General features: G+C 46.5%; 1 protein-coding gene across 1 annotated transcript in view; it reads right to left on the reverse strand.

The window, feature by feature from the left end:
- Positions 1–3,902: 3,902 nt before the first annotated feature.
- The window catches only part of LOC125174690 (kalirin-like), a 577,730-nt gene continuing 564,363 nt past the window's right edge, over positions 3,903–17,269 (reverse strand). Inside the window, exons 34-35 of the mRNA XM_047874328.1 lie at positions 5,508–5,754; positions 3,903–4,148 (exon numbers count right to left, since the gene is read on the reverse strand). Of these exons, the coding sequence (XP_047730284.1) occupies positions 4,051–4,148; positions 5,508–5,754 (345 nt within the window). The 3' untranslated portion in view covers positions 3,903–4,050. The remainder of the gene's footprint in view (positions 4,149–5,507; positions 5,755–17,269) is intronic.

Consider the following 17,269-nt stretch of genomic DNA (forward strand, 5'->3'; position numbering starts at 1 on the left):
CTGGGCTAGGTTTTGCTAAGCAAAGAGGTGTTTCCTTATAGCTTCTCCAGGCACTCAGCTGGAGCCAGGAAGAAACTGGGGAGGAAAGGAAAAGGGACACAGAAGTCTTACATAGCTGGGTAGAGAAAAGCCTAGACAGGTTTTGGGTCGAAAGGCAGAAGCACCCAGGACCAACGCTTGGTTTTTTTTTGTTTGTTTTTTTGTTTTTTTTGGTTTTTTTTAACACCATTTTAACCATTTTTAAGTATATAGTTCAGTAGCATTAAGTAACAACACTCCCTTGGTTGTGCAACCATCAGCACCATCCATCTCCAGGACTTTTCTCATCTTGCAAAACTGAAACTCTGTACCCATTAAACACTAACTCCCCATTCCTCCTCTCCTTCCAGCTGCTCATAACCACTATTCTTCTTTCTGTCTCAGTGAATTTGACTCTTCTAGGTACCTCCTATAACTGGAACCATCCAGTATTTGCTCTTTTGTGACTAGTTGAGTTCACACAACATGATGTCTCCAAAGTTTATTCATGTTGTATCATGTGTTGGATTTTCCTTCTTTTTATATATTTTTATTTTTTTTTAACATTTATTTATTTTTGAGAGACAGAGAATGACAGAGAGTGAGTGGGGTAAGGGGCAGGGAGAGAGAGAGAGAGAGAGAGCGAGAGAGAGAGAGAATCTGAAGCAGGCTTCAGGCTCTGAGCTGTCAGCACAGAGACCAATGTGGGGCTCGAACTCCCAAACCGTGAGACCATGACCTGAGCTGAAGTCGGACGCTGAACCAACTGAACCATGCATGTGCTCCCAGAGTTTCCTTCTTTTTAAAGACTGGACAATACTCCATTCAATGTGTATGGAACATTTTATTTACCCATGCATCCACTGATGGACACCAGAGCTTCCATCTTTCGACTTTTGTGAATAGTGCTGCTCTGAATATGGGTGCGCAAGTAGCTCCTTGAGTCCCTGCTTTTGATTCTTTTGGGTGTATACCTGGATGTGGAATTCCTGGATCATATGGTAATTCTATGTTTAAGCTTTTAAGGGACCCCATACTGTTTTCCATAGCAGTTCACTATTTTACTTTCCCATGAGCAGTGCAGAAGGGTCCAATTTCTCCACATCCTCACCAATGCCTGTCATTTCCTATGCTTTTTAAAAAAATAATAGCCACCCTAATGGATATAAACTGGTATCTCATTGTAGTATTGATTTGCAGATCCCTAATTGTTAGTGATGTTGCCCATCTTTTCATCTTATTGGCCATTTGTATACCTTCTATGGAGAAATGTCTATTCGAGTCCTTTGCCTATTTTTAAATCAAATTGTTTTTTGTAGTTGTGTTGTAGGAGTTCTTTATATAACTTGCATATTAATCCCTCCCAATTCATCTTTAAAATCTCCTATGCCTGATAATCGGGGGTTGCTAAACCCATAAGGCAGTGACTCTCAATGCTCATGGAACAACAGAATTACCAAGGAACCAAAAAAAAAAAAATACTGATGCCCAGGTAGTTATGAATTAATTGGTCTAGGGTGAGGTGTGAGGCATCAGTAGACTTTAAAAGTCTCCTCTGAGTGGTTCTAAAATGTACCCAGAGTTGAAACTGTTGCTACAAAGTCTTTGTCCCTTGGGAGGTGCTGCCCTCCACCACTTGCTGCTAAGAAAGTGAGAGGGGATAGATTAGGAAGAGGAATGATGAGGCCCCACAGGGCCCAACACCAGTGAGAGTGTCAGGTGGCAGCAAAGAAATAAGAAAGGCAGGCCCCCCACTGTGTCACGCAGCCCTATCACCAGTCCTGCCACAGATATATTGGGGGAAACAACCAACCGCTGTCTCCTGAGAAGGCACAGGAAGGAAAGACAAGAGAGGACCCCAGAGCTACCTGGAAGCACCATAGGCAGTGTGGTGGAGAGCACTGGGCAAGGGGGTTGGAGCTTGGTTCTACTCCAGCTTTGCCATCAACTTCCCTGTGGCTTCTGAAAAGTCATCTTGCTTTCCTGTGCCCAAGAGTGGCCCTAGAGGAAAGGAAACTGGACTAGTGCACTGTTTCTCAGACTTGGCTGTACCTTGGATTCACCCAAGGAGCATTTATTTTTTTTTTATTTTTATTTTTTTTTATTTTTAAATTTTATTTTATTTTTTTTTCAACGTTTATTTATTTTTGGGACAGAGAGAGACAGAGCATGAACAGGGGAGGGACAGAGAGAGAGGGAGACACAGAATCGGAAACAGGCTCCAGGCTCTGAGCCATCAGCCCAGAGCCTGACGCGGGGCTCGAACTCACAGACCGCGAGATCGTGACCTGGCTGAAGTCGGACGTTTAACCGACTGCGCCACCCAGGCGCCCCCCAAGGAGCATTTAAAAACATGGACCCTCAGGTCCCATTCCAGAGATTCTGAATCCAGTTGTTTTGGGTGAGGATTGGGCATTGTCATTCAGTAAAGCTTCCAGGGGATTCCATGCAGCCAGGGTTGAGAGCCTGGTCTAGTGGTTCTCCAAGTTCCCTTCTCGGTGTTAACATTCCAAGATTCTTCCACCTGCATATCTGGGGGGTGACAGTCATGGCCTGAGCACTCATCTGGCACTTAGTACATCACACAAACACTGCATTTTTTCTCACAGTCCACAGAAGCACTGACCTGATGCTCTCTACAAAGGTTAAGAGGACCAGTTCCCTCCTAAGAATTGAAAAAGGAACAGATTTTGACCTCCAGTGATATTGGGTGAGGCCACCCTGTACTAGTCCACAACCCCCAGAGGAATGCTTCATTCTCAGTCCTGCTGTGCATAACTTGTAAGGTGAAGCACCTGTTGGAGACACATCAGCTGGGAGGGGAAAAGGCCAGGGGGCCAGCAGGCAGCCCTCAGAATGGGGAGAAGGAACAGTTATTGGAGTTTCTGCTAAGAGGCCCTGGAGTGGGAGATGGCTTTCCAAACTGGGGTGTGTGCATGAGAGCACGCGCTTTCTTTATTTAATTTTTTTTTTTAACGTTTATTTATTTTTGAGACAGGGAGAGACAGAGCATGAACTGGGGAGAGGGTCAGAGAGAGGGAGACACAGAATCCAAAACAGGCTCCAGGCTCTGAGCTGTCGGCACAGAGCCCGACGCGGGGCTCGAACTCACAGACCGCGAGATCATGACCTGAGTCGAAGTCGGCCCCCCAACCGACTGAGCCACCCAGGCGCCCCGAGAGCACGCGCTTTCAAATGAGGCTGTGTTATGGCTGCTCCATGGAGGCCTGACTGTCAGGAATTGGGCACCTGTGTGTTCTGAGCCCACACAGGTGAGAGGGCAGTAAGAGCTCACAGGTGGCCATCTGAAGGCTCACCTACTTGGCCTATGCTTGGAGAGAGAGGAACCAGCCTACAAACCAACAGAGCCAAGGAAATGGGTGGTAGGCACTGGTAGGATACTGCCTGTAAGAAGCCATGCCTGCTGGTGGAGTGCGCCAGAAAGTTCCATGCTGGTCTCCCTCTCCACTTTCTCTCTTGCCTCTATATTCCATCCCTCCTCCTTAGTGTCCATTTCGCAGTTGACCCTCCACTAATCCCTCTCCCTCTAGAGTTCTCACCCTGAATGCCTCTGGATCACAGATCCCCTCTGACTTCTCTCTGCCTCTCCACTGTGGGTTTGCTCCTGCCACAAGCGGTAGGGTCCCAGATGGGCAGGGGCAAGGAAGGCATGCATATCCTACCCAGCCACAGGCTGGAGAGGCTGGGCCTTCATCAGGAAGTCTCAGCTCCTCTCTGCAAGGTAAGTCCTTCCTGATGAACAACGCACACCAGAGATCTATGACAAGTTAGCCCTCCCCAGCAAAGGAAGTGCCATCCTTGGTTTTGTCTCCAAAGATGGGGGTCTCTAGACTGGATGTGTGGGAGTTGGTAGCTATTTTGCTGAAGAATCGATGGCAAATAATGGAATAACTATCACTTATCATGACAACTACCACGCATTGCGTGCCAGGCACTGTTCTAAGTTTTTTGTGTATATTGCATCATTCACCCTCACACTTCTAGCCCCTTTGGGTCCCAGTTTCCCTTTGGTTAGACTTCAAACAGAACCACATTCCTGAGTTTCACCCATCTCTTCCCGGTACCACGAGTTTCTCCAGTGGACACTTCAAAGGACCGGCGAGCTGTGTCTGCAATTACAAATTCCACACAATTTCCTGACACAGTTCCTCCTGTGTTCAGAGAAAAGGAGGGGGAGAAGCAAGCGATGGATGAACAGAGGGAAGGGGGCACGAGGGTGTGTGCGTGTGGAGGGAAGAGGGTCTTAGTTTCCAGTTTTCTTCTGATGGAAAAAAACCCAGGGACGCCCCTTGGGAGAGTTGGACAGCTCCAATAATGCAACCTGCTACTGCCATCTGGTGGGTGAAAGGAGGATGGCAGGTTTTAGAGGTGGACCAGATGCAATTCCAGCAAAATCAGCAACTTTTCAGAAATTTAATTAGCCTGCAGTACCTACCAAGAAGTCTGTAGCAGGTCTCTGTGGTGACCCTGGTGTCCCTGCCTCCCCAAAGGCCCCTACCCTCTCCCCATTTCACAAATACTCAGCATGGGTCTGCACAGAGGGCGCCCCCGATGGAGGTCATGTGACCAGTTAAGAAAAGAAGCTCAGAACCCCAGGAGAGCTCAGCGTCGCCTTCTGCGCCTCAGTTTACTCAATGTAAAATGAGTAACTCCAAAGCTCCTGCCAGCCTTGACTGTCAAAGTTAGAGGGTCTCATTCGAGAGTGAGCATGAAAGTCACAGGGGAGCTTGCTAAAACACAGACTGCTGGCCCCTACCCCAGCTATTCAGACCCAGTGGGTCTGGAGCGGAGTCTGAGTTTGCATTTCTAAAAGTTCCAGAGGGATATTGACCTTGCCAATCCTGAGACACCCCCCACCCCCGCCCCGCCTTGGAGAATCACTGTTCTAAGTAGTTCAGTCTCCTTGGTGGGAGGGGAAAAATGAATAAATAAGCAGAGAACTTATATAAAATGAGTAACACAGAACTTGTGTAAAACAGAAGCCTGGGCTCAAAGAACATATCCATTAAGGCCCCATAAATGAGTGTCCTGTGCCATGGCAGGGCTGAGGGGAGGGTCAAACCTAACTCACCTATGCTAGCACTTGGGTGGGGGTGGGGGGCCAGGGAGCCCAAAGCAGCTTTGGAGCCTTCAGTGCAGAAGGGAGAAGTCTAGGCTTGGTCACAGGTAGAAGACTTTTCTGAATGTAGTGGGAGAGCTAGAAGAGGTCTTAGAGGCCATCTAATTCAGCTTTCATTTTAGGCTGAAATGGACTCACAAAGGTTAAATGACTTTTCCAAAGTCACATGGCCACTCGGTAGCTCTTTCTCCTCAAGTCCCCAACCCACTCCTTTCACAAGCAGGTCAAGAGAAATCCCACAAGGTCAGAATAGGTTGACGAGACAGGTTAGCTCAGTGGTGCTCTTCGGTTAGGGTGGGCTAACGCCCAGCGCCTTCTGCACGTGCCCACCCCCCCTCAGTCCCCCTACCTTTCACCAGGGGGAAGAAGCAGTCCATCTCCACGCTGCTTCGGGAATGGGAGATGCACAGGGCGCTGCTGGGAACCAGGCCCTCCTGCGGGGGGCTCCTTTCCGTGGTGCGGACCAGACACCAGCCCGGCCGCTCGCTGGGCCGCTCCAGCAGCTCCACCGTCTGTCCCACCTGGATGGTCAGCTCGCTGCTGTGGCCTGCATTGAAGTCCTGGAGGACCACGGTCAACTCACATCCGCCAGAGAGCTTGAGGTGGGGCGTGGAGTGGAACGTGAGGGGTTGGGGGAGGAGGGGGTGGGTGAGAGGGGGAGGGAGAAAGGATGCATGCAGAGGAAAAGAGGAGGAGGAGGAAGAAAGAGGGGGAAAGATGGGGTCCGGAGTGGAAAGAAGGCAGAAGAAGGAGTTGGGAACAGGAAAGAAAACAAGAAAATAAAGTAATTGACACAGTGCCATTCAATCATTCCGCTGCTCTAGCTCCAGCCACAATCTGGAGCCTGCTCAGAACTGAGCTTAATTCTAATTCTTTCTTGTTCACTTGGAGTTATTTTCATTTTCCTTTGCCAAGCTTCCAGCTAGCTGTGCCTTCTACCCCCTTTCCCAGTATGTCTCTTTACATCTTCCCAGGGCACTACCCTGCGCCCCTCCTTGCCCCTATGACTCTTACTGGGCACCATTTCTAACTCACTCACTCTTACCTGCTTCTAGCTGAATTCTTATTTGGGAATAATGGAAGAGACAACCTCCTTCCTTCTAACTTTTGCAACCTTCCCTACCCCACCCCCAGCTGGAGCCATCAGCTTAAAACAGATGTTGCCAGTGACACAAAAAAGAATGAGGTGTGAACACAAAGGAGAAGCAGAAGAGAAGGGAATAGAATTGGTTTACCTTAGCCCAACCACTGGGGACCAGGAGAAAGAATGGGAAGGGAGGAAGAGGGGTCACATCTTACTTAGGAGCCATCCTCAGTACCCCAGCCTACCCTCCCTCTGGGCCTGGTACTTCCCCACTGCACTGGTTCTGGGGCAGAACCAGTAAAACTGGGTAGAGCGACCTCAGGATAAGAGCAACCTCTTCTAGCTGAACACTGAGACTTTCACTTCTCATCGTGAGAAACCACTAGTTATTAGTTTGTCTCACAGAGCTAAGCACAGAGCCTCTCTCTTAAAAAAATGTTTTTAAATGTCTTATTTATTTTTGAGAGATAGAAAGAGACAGAGCGTGAGTGGGATGGGGTGGGGGGGGGGGGGGAAGGGAGAGGGAGAGAGAGAGAGAGAGAGAGAGAGAGAAAGAGGAAGACACAGAATCCGAAGCAGGTTCCAGGCTCCAAGCTATCAGCTCAGAGCTGGGGCTTGAACCCATACCACGAGATCATGACCTGAGCTGAGTCAGACCCTTAATCAACTGAGCCACCCAAGCACCCCTGCAAAGCTTCTCTCTTGAAATAGCAGCTGCACTTAGGGGCAGAGGGGAAATAAGGGAAGGAGTGGGAGACCCAGAGGCCCACAGGGGCAGCCTATTCTCCCCAAGGTTCAGCCCAGACAGCGGCTCAGTGGGAAAGTCCCGCTACCACCTCCAAGGAACTTGGCCTCAGTCTGTGCATCTCTAATTGAAGCCTTCAGGGCCTGCATTGCCTGCACCAGCAGTCGTACTAACGCACCAGTCCAAGTACATTGTGTAGCTATATGTCCTGGGAAGCTTCTGCTTAATGGTAAATACAGCAAGCAGCCCAGTATGCAGAGAAACAACAGTCCCACCAGGACCAAGAGCTCAGCATTCAGGACTGTGAGAATTTCCTGTTAAAGGAACTTGAATGTCACAGTGGGCTTGAGAAGGTTACACGATGCATTGAAATGATGGTTGCAAAATGTATGGCTCCCAACCACGGAGTAAGGAGCCTGCTCTAAACACGTGTCTGGGGATGGGCAGGGCGCAGCCATTGAGATTGGATCAGGAAGAGAAATTCGTAGGACAGAAGTTGGAAGAGGGAAAGAGACAGAAGAAGGAGAAAACATGCTTGTTGGCTCATTTTTCCATTTAACTTTCCTAGTCCCATTAAATGCACAGACTCTACCTCTGTGCCCTTCTGGTGCCATCTTCCCAAAGCATCATTTTGAGAGGGATGTTGTGAGATGGTAATACCTCAGGTCTGTAGAGTGCTTTCACCCTCACGTTAACTATCCACTTGATTCTCACAACAACCAGGCGATGCTACTATCTCCACCTCATCCATCAAGAACTTTAAGCTCAGAAACATCAAGATCATTGTTTGGGACAATGAGTGCGCATAAAAATTGCCTCAGGAGTTTATTGAACGTGCAGATGCCTTTGCTGGTCTCTCACTTGCCCTAGCCTCCAATCACAGGTTCTGATTCAGGGGACCCAGGGATGTATATTTTTAACAAGACTCCCCCAACTCATGATTCTAAATGGAGGGTCCCTGAGATACTGTCTGAGAAACACTGGCCAGATGGTTTCCCACAGTCACCCAGCTGGACTTGAATCCAGCCTTCCACCACAAATCCCATGTTCCTTAAACCACATACCAGAGCAAATTATGTACAAGTTTTAGGTATGTATGTGGTTGGAGGGGGTGGGAGACAGGTGGCGAGAAGACAACACTGGCCTGAGCTACTGGTCCTCTGAGGGTTTGCTTGGTCTACAACAAGTTGCTTAAACTTTCCGGACTGCAGTTTATAATCTTAACCAGTCTGCACTAACATATGAACAGCTACATCACTGAAACACAAATTTCAGTGAAACACAAGTTTCGCTGAGTTAATTTCACTGATATTCTATTTCATTTTTTTTCTCACTTGCTGGTGGCATCCCACTAAATTGATTCCACTTTCCACTAATGGAAATTTGTAGAATTTGCAAATTCCATTTGTAGAATGTTGGACTAGATGACCACAACATTTCCTGCTAACTCTGAGAATTTCTGTCACCGAGCTTCTATGCTTCAGTGGAGTCACTCCTCTGTGCCAACCTCAGGATTCTTTCCCAAGGTCAAGCGCGCACATGGCCTGAGATGCAATTTACAGCCCTTTCAGGGTATGGCCCTTTTGCAGACTTTTGCAAAGCAGAGGACGCCTAAGGCTCTGGTTGCAAACAGCCTAGCATGTCACCAGATACAAGGCCCACTGCCCCTCAGGACAAGTTACAGCCAGACCCACCCATGGGCAGGCAGGGAGCTACGGTGGGGGGCAGGAGAGGATTAACAGCCAGACAGTGTGCTTCTACAATTCAAAGATCAAGAGAAAGCTGGAAAACACCATTAGATGGCGATTTTTGCTTGCTGTAGGCTGCCCAGGCCAGACAAAAGATGATGAAAGATGATCAACAGTCAGTTTCGCTGGTGCTCAGAGACCCAGCCCCAAAACATTATGGTTCAAATAGAGGATGAATGTCCTGGTTTTGCCTCACCTCAATGGCGTGATCAAATAGATTTATCACACTCGGTCCCCACTCCAGAGCGACAAGGGAATTCTCAACAGTGGCAGTGAGGGAGTTAGGAGAAATGGATGAGTCAGAGGCCAGACAGAGCCGCCCCTGTAACAATTCCTCCCCAGAGCAACAAGGGAGCTTCAGGTGCCCAGGGGACTCGGAGTTTACACTTGACAAACTGTGCTTCAGAGAACCCAGGACTAGAATTAGCCCTGGAAAGTTCTAAGAGCCCTTGCCAGTAGGGGAGGGGGCAAGGGCAGAGGGGCCAAAAGACCTTTGAGGAATCTGGGCACACTTAAAGCATTTTTAATTGCAACCCTCAAAATAATTCATTCATGCTGCATGCTCTAAGACTTCTCCTGGACTGTAATGAGTCACACCACCTATTGAACAATTACAGAGTGTTCCCCTCATTAACCAATAAAACCAAATTCCCTCACAGACACTAGATTATCAGTTTCTTAGGAAAGTAGGTGTGTATTTTTCTTTCTGACCAGTTCTGTTGGGGGCCAGCAGGTCTACTGTCTCACAGGGCCCCAGGGTCATTACTTTCTCTTCTTCCTCTTCCCATCTGGACAGGCCCAGTGACCATGTCCCCACTCTCACTGTCCCTTCTTCTCTGCAGGGCTGTACTCCTCTCCAGTGGCACATTCAGGAGTCCACACTCCTCTCTCTGAGCTGAATCTCTGTCCCAGAAATTTAAATAGGTCTTATCCAACAGCGTGTTGCACAGAATGTTGCAAACATCTGTCTTCACCTCGCTCTTCTCCTCCCCAAAACCTTTTAAGAATGGTTTCAACATCCTCCTTGGAAATCTTTAAGGTATTGTCTCAGGGAACCATGTTCCAATTTGACAGACACCCTCTTGCTGAAATCAGGGGTGTGGAGGGAGGGGGCCCAACCTCTCCCCACCACAGAGGTCCTGGTGATTCAACGGTGTCAGGAAGGGGCTATCACACCCTGCTCAAAAGTCCAAGGCTGCATATTATCTGTCCTGTTTATTTTCCAACTGTCGGCTATGGATGCTTGACTTTCAATCTACCAGTTTGATCCCACTCCAGATTCTAAGACCAAACTCATTCCTAGGAGGGAAATGTTGGGAGCCATGAGCTGGTAACACGGACTCTCAGCATGAAGTCAGGTGTTCTGAGTCTTCTCTGACTGTGTACCGCAGTTTCTATAATTTTCTCTTGCCTAGTTCCTTCACGGTGCCCCCCCCCCCCCCCCCCCCCCATCTCAGCAGTCTCTGACGCGGCCCCTTCCTGGGAGTATCTCAGCTGTTTTCTTTGCTTAGCTCCTTAGGATCTTGCACAGGGCATGCTAAACCTTTCTGATGCTAATGGCTAGTTGGATTTCTGCCCTCCCCCTCAGGGTGCCCCTCCCCCCTGCTGGTGAATCACTGTCTGATTCTTTTCCCCTTACTTTCCCAGCCTCTCTCCTTCCTGGGTCCTGGCCATTTCCCAAGGAAACTTGTTCCTATGTTGTCCAGTCCCTGGACTTTGTCTTTCCCACTCCAAGGTGCATCCTGAGGGGCGGAAGGAGCTCCTCACACCCTCACTTTCCTCCTGCTTCTCAGCCATAGCCCGGTTGTCTTCTTTCTAGCTGGTACCACTACACATGCAGAGGAGACATCATAACCTCCCTCGTTCTTACTCGTATTTGCCAGAAACTATTGCTTTCATTGAGGTCCATGTTTGCTTGGTGACTATTTGGAGATTGACTGCACCTCCTCTGTGTATAAACAGTGTGAGCCAGATTACCCCTAAGAATTTCCTCATTTTATGGAAAAAGGTAAGATTATTCCCTGTGGGGTTTCCAGTGACATTAGGAGAGGTAGCACACCACCCTGCTCAGGATTCTACTGTTGTCATTTTAGGGCCTCAGCTTCAGCCTGCATCTGTCTCCACCAGATTCTCCTGAGGGCTACGGACTCTGGAGCCCCTCACCGGTTGTGTGACCAGGGGCAAGTTATTTAACCTCCTGGTTTCAGTTTCCTCATCTGTGGAATGGGGACATAATGGTATCTGCTTCAGAGATTGCTATGAAGATTAAATGAAATAATTTTGTTTTGAAGTAGGCTCCATGCCCAATGTGGGGCTTGAACTCATGATCCTGAGATTGACAGTCACATGCTCTCCCAACTGAGCCAGCCATGCACCCCAGTGAGATAATATTTTTAAAGGACTTAGGATGGTGGTTCCAACAGAGTTAGCTCTCCAAGCGCTTGTTTACAAATAAATTCTAGAGGAATTAATTAATTATCATTATTACTTAAATATGAGAGGAAAGTTACCAAGTAGAGAAGAAGTAGAAAAAAGGAATTAATTTGATGGCCCACTGTCCTTGGATAGACTGCACCAGACGTACACAGGTATGAAAATTATTATGTAAGTAAATCAGATCTTTTCCCTCTTTAATAATCTTAATGGAGTCTTACCCTAAACCAGTGCAATGAAAAGAACTGGCCTGAAAGGTTTTAGGGAAGGTGACTCACATGCCTTTAAGGGTCCCCAGGTCAGCATAAACTTTTTCTGCAAAAAACAAGGGGATGGTGGGACCCTGGATCCCTTTATGGAAAATGAAGATTCATTCTTCATTGCTTGCCACGTACCACCCATCTGATGACCACCTCCCCTACCCATGAGCCTGCCAACGGCACACAACACCTGCCACCTGAGCCTGCTGACACTGTGGACATCAGCTCCTGCCATCGCTTCGTCCATCAGATAAGCCAGACCTCCTCCTCCTCTCCTGGCTGCCTGCCCTCTGATTCACTCTGGTTAAGTCCTCCACGGTGTTCGGCCAGCCAGCGCGAGGCACAGAGTTCTCTGAAGTAACGTCTGCATGTGAATGGCAACAAGGGAGGCCAGACTCGGCCTTAGAAAAATGTGAAGTGGGAGGGTGTCTACTTGGTGAGGTTTCAGGGGCACTGAGAGGGCCTGCCAAAACAGTCCTGTTCAAAACAGTCCTTCTCTCCCCCAGCGGTCCCTGTGCCTGCTGCCGATGCCTCTGTTCCCACAGTCACAGATTAATTTCATTAGATAACATTCCTTACCATGAAACATCTCAAAGCAGAGTATGTATACGACCCCCTTCCAATTGCAAAGGGATGAGAAGTAGCATACAGGTGACAGGCAGTTGTACTCATATGGCTTTGAGCATGAGTATGTTCATAACAGCATTTTAAAGTGTGAGAAACAATAGCTATAACAACAACAACAAAAACCTAATACTAAAGAACAAAAATCTAACAGGAAGGGAATAGTTAAGTAATTATGATATATAAAGTGACTGTTTAATTAAGCGGTCATTAGATATTCATAAAGCTTTATAACAGTTACAAATTGCTGAACTCATACAAAGTTTAAGGAAAAGGACAGGATGTAAAGTTGAATATATAACTAGGTGGAGAACATCACTAACAACAACCCTATACGTTGGAAATTCACAGGAAGGAAATTCATCAAAATGTTATGACTGGCTTTACTGGGTGGAAAACTCTGCGTGATTCCCCCCCTCCCTTCTATTTCCAGAGTTATTTCATAATGAAAGTAACAATAACAACATGTACAGCAGATCAACAATATCATGGCGGCGGGGGTGGGGGTTGCAATATTTGAAGGAGGCATAATACTTTGAGGGAAAAAAGGTCAGTGGACAGATGGATAGTTCCCAGTTCTGCTCCAGGATCACCGTGTGAGCCTCAGAAAAGCCCTGCGTTGCCCATGATGCCTCAGTTTAGTGGCTTCAAAATCCATCCCTATAAACCTCTGTCCTTGCACTCCTGTGAAATCCAGGTGAGCTCTCCAGAAAGCCGGTCTCTTGACAGGAGTTTAGTGTTCTGTTTCTACCTTGACTGAGATTTGAAACAGGCGTAACGCAATGTGTGGGCAGTGAGGGGCCACCTTCAGTCTGCAGGTAAACAGCCCGTGTTGCTGCTAAGTCCAATTAAGACTCTAAAACTGGTGGCACCTGGGTGGCTCAGTCGGTTGAGCGTCTGACTTCGGCTCAGGTCATGAACTCACAGTTTGTGGGTTCGAACCCCGCATCAGGCTCTGTGCTGACCGCTTGCTCAGAGCCTGGAGGCTGCTTCAGACTCTGTGTCTCTTTCTCTCTCTGCCCCTCCCCGCTCACGCTTTGTCTCACTCTGTTTCTCAAAAATAAATAAATGTTAAAAAAAAAAAAAGACTCTAAAGCTGATGATTTGCTTCATCTTTGTTCACTGGAGCTGGGGCTTCCCTGACCTCAGCTGAAGGAGCTATTTAGCTTAGTTGTTTTCCACGGTGCGGAGATGGAAGGCAGAGCCACAGAGAGGCCAAGGGTGTGGTCTGCAGTCAGCAGAGGTCTCAAGAACTGTGTAGAAATTAATAGCACAAAGAACACAGGAGTGGGAATCAGGAGGCCTCCTCGGTACTGGTGCAGGTCCTAACTGTGTGTGACATTGGGAAAGTCCCTTCCCTTCTCAGTACCTGAACTTCCTCATTCTTAGGATGAGGAAACTGGATTTCAGGGGCCCTTCCATTCAAGTAGTTCCTGTGGTCACTCATTAACACCCAACCGTGTTTAATTTTCGTGAGCACTTATCATTAACAGGTTGCCTTGTTTATTTGTTATTTGTGGCCTTATTGCACGTGAAAATATAAGGTCCCGAAGAGCAGAAGCCTTCTCTGTCTTGCTCACAGTCATATCTGCCGAGTCTGGCACATAGCAGGTGATCAACAGATACTCACTGAATGCCGGAGTGAATGAGGTCCTCAAGCTATTTCCTGCTACATAACTGTGTACCTGCAATGTGGACCCACAGTGCCTGAGCCGTCTCTCGCACTGGCTGCCCACCTATTCTTGTCAGTGTCTTCCAGACCCCAGTTTATTTGTTCTGAATCCCCTTTTGAAAAATTATCTTACCCTTCGATCATTTGGCTATATCGTCATTAATTCCTAAATCTGCAAAAAATGACACAAGAGGGCAAAGATAAACCAACAAGAATAAAGAGAATGAGAAGTAATAGACAAGTCAACATTTTTTTGAGTAACAGAAAGTAGCTGCAAGAGTGGATTCTGACTTGGCAGCATGGAGAAAATGAGATGCATGTTCCTGCCATTAGCCCTGCACAACCTCGGAGAGACTGAGGAAGTGGAAGCACCAGGTTGCACTGAGGGTAGGGGTATGGGTGGGGCTAAAAAAGGGAAGAGGGGTTGAAAGTCTGTAAAGGGAGTAGACCCCTAGGTCCCTCTTGTATGTGATGTGCACTTTCCTGAGAACTTGGAATTCACTGAAGGTCCATATACAGAAGAGGGAGATGGCCACCATCCTTGATCTTATTGGCTCCCAGGATACTGGCAGCCAAATATAAACATTTTAGGCGGATTTGAGGATCTTTCATTGGAGAAACCAAAAAAGATGTACAGGTAGTCAAACACTGACATTTGGAGATCCCGCCCCCAAATCTCCAGTGTCTTGCTGGATCACTGCAGAGTGAAACCTTCCAGTAAATACACTCCATCCATTAAACAGAGTATCCACTCAGCTTTTTTGGTGCCCCATTCATAAATATGAATACGATTCAGTCAAAGATCACCAGACTTTGCAGAAAAGCCTCTCTGATAGAAACCAAACTAAACAAACAAAAAGGATCAGGCATTCAGAGGAAACAAGATACAGGCAAAACAATAAATCTTCAACACTACTATAGTCCTTGGAGAGGTGAGAAAGGTATTGTGTCCATAAAAAAAGAACGAGCTGCTACAGAAAGGGGGGGAAATTACAGAATAGAAAGAGCTCTCAGAAGTTAAAAATATGGGGCACCTGGGTGGCTCAATCAGTTAAGCATCTGACTTCAGCTCAGGTCATGAACTCACGGTTTGTGCTGACAGCTCAGAGCCTGGAGCCTGCTTTAGATTCTGTGTCTCCCTCTCTCTCTCTGCCCCTCCCCCATGTGCGCTCTTTCTCTCTCTCAAAAATAAATAAACATTAAAAAAATAAAAAAAATTAAAAATATGGTTGAAATGAAACATTTCATATATGGATTGGAAGATAAAGTCAAAGAAATTTTCCTGAGACTAGAACAAGACCAGTGAGAGAGGAAAGTAAGAGAGAAAATATAAGAAAATTAAAGAATCAATCTAACAAGTATAAGACAGACAGAATGAAAAGGAATAAATTGTAAAGAAAAATTCCCAGGACTGAAGGGCACAAAGTGCCAAATTGATACGATGTTCCAAGTGCCTGCTGTGATTAATTTAAAAAGACCTCCTCTAAATCACAGCATCAGGACACATAGGCAGTAAAAAGGGCATTCTAAAAGCTTTCAGAGAGAGAAGGAGGGGAAAAAGTCAGGTAAAATCCAACAAATCAAGAATCATAATGACAGTGTTTTTCAACAACAGCCTTAGAATGTTAAAGAAAATGGAGTACTTCCTTCAAAATTCTGCGTGGGAATTATTACCAACCTAGAATTGTGTGTCCAAACAAACTGTCAGTCAAGATGAGGGCACACTAAAGACATTTTTACACTTTCAAAGTCTCAGAAATTTGCACCAATAAACACTCCGTGAGTGGCAACAATTATGATTAGTATGTCGGTCTCCCAATTTTTCTCTTTTATTCTCTTTATTTTTTTTTTGTTTCTCTTAATGTGATGTGCCTTTGATAGATGCAAATTAAAATTAATCCCTTCATTCCCTTTTTAAAAAATGAGGGGCGCCTGGGTGGCTCAGTCGGTTAAGCGGCCAACTTCAGCTCAGGTCATGATCTCATGGTCCGTGAGTTCGAGCCCCGTGTCGGGCTCTGTGCTGACAGCTCAGAGTCTGGAGCCTGTTTCAGATTCTGTGTCTCCCTCTCTCTGACCCTCCCCCATTCATGCTCTGTCTCTCTCTGTCTCAAAAATAAATAAACGTTAAAAAAATTTAAAAAAAATGAGTTAATAGACATATTTGAGGAGTGCCTGAACCACATAATATTTTTTTTTTATTTAGCAAAGATTTCATCCAGGCCTTATATGACAATCTTTTAGCCAAAGCTATGAAATGTGAACTGAGGTGGATTCATGGCCTAGCTAAGGTGCAAGGGTTCATCCAAAATCCAATACCCCTATTGTACAGAAGAGGAAAATTAATCCCCCAAAGAAGAAGGACTTACCTAAGGAAGATCATGTCTAAAAGATGGTAAATACTCAATAAACATTAGTTGAATGAATGAGTGTGTTAGTGGGTAAGTCAATGAGTTAAGCCAGAGATGATTCAATACTTTTAACTCATAAGTAGAAAAACTGAGGACCCCAAGATAGTTGGGAGCAGAGCTAAGACTAGACTCAGGTTTTCAAATTCTGGATTCAGAACACTTCTCACTAGATCTTGCTCAGTTAATGATGGCTACCACTTGAGGAGAGTGTCATAAGGCTCTAGGTTCACACCTGCACCCCATGTATTGATATATGGATTGGCGTCACTGTGGGAAGAGGATTTTCAAATTCATGCCTGACAAAGCTGCAGAGGACATGAGGCTGAGAAAGGCAGCTGAGATTACAGATCACAGAAACCCAGGACCCTCATGAGCTTCCACCCCAACCCCCCACTCAAGGCAGGATCCTTTGAACAACATCTAGCTCTTTGTGTTATGACACTGTTCCCTCCTGGTGGAAAGCTGCAATTTTGAGAACATTTTCTTTGTTTTTGTAATTTCCATCCACGGTTCTTAGTTGCCCTCTAGGGTAATACAGAAGAAATCTTCCTTTCTTCTATGGAGCTCCACATATGTGAAGACCAGATTGATAATTCCTTAAGTCTTCTCTTTTTCGAATATTCCTTCAAATGGATCTCAAATGTGTAGTTCAATATTTTCATCATATGCTTCTGGATGAACATCGGCATGTACTGTCCCTCTGATAGAGACCCCCAGAACTGAACTGAATCCTTTAGACTTATTGTGCCCAGCACAGGCTAAGCAAAGCACTCACTTCTAGGTCTAGACACTGTACTTCCATCGATGTGGTCTCAGAGTCTTTTAATTAAGTCAAGCCATTGGCTTCTAGTGAGCATGTCCCCTACTGAAGACCCCAATCTGACTCACAGGGTCCTTTCAAGCTAGCTTCTTCCCTTTTTCTACGTGAGGCTTTAGCTCAGAGAAATTTATATTTATCTCTGTTAACTTTAAATTTCTAGCTAAAGAGTTGTGTTCTTGACTCTTTCATCTATCAGATTAGTGATTCCTTCCAGCTTTGTGTCATCTGCAAACCTGAAATGTATGTTTCAATGTGTTCATCCAAGTGAGAGACAAACATGGAGAACAAAGTAGGAACAAGGACAGAGCTCGTAGCAG

Source organism: Prionailurus viverrinus, chromosome C2, assembly GCF_022837055.1.
Source record: "Prionailurus viverrinus isolate Anna chromosome C2, UM_Priviv_1.0, whole genome shotgun sequence".
Taxonomy (NCBI): domain Eukaryota; kingdom Metazoa; phylum Chordata; class Mammalia; order Carnivora; family Felidae; genus Prionailurus; species Prionailurus viverrinus.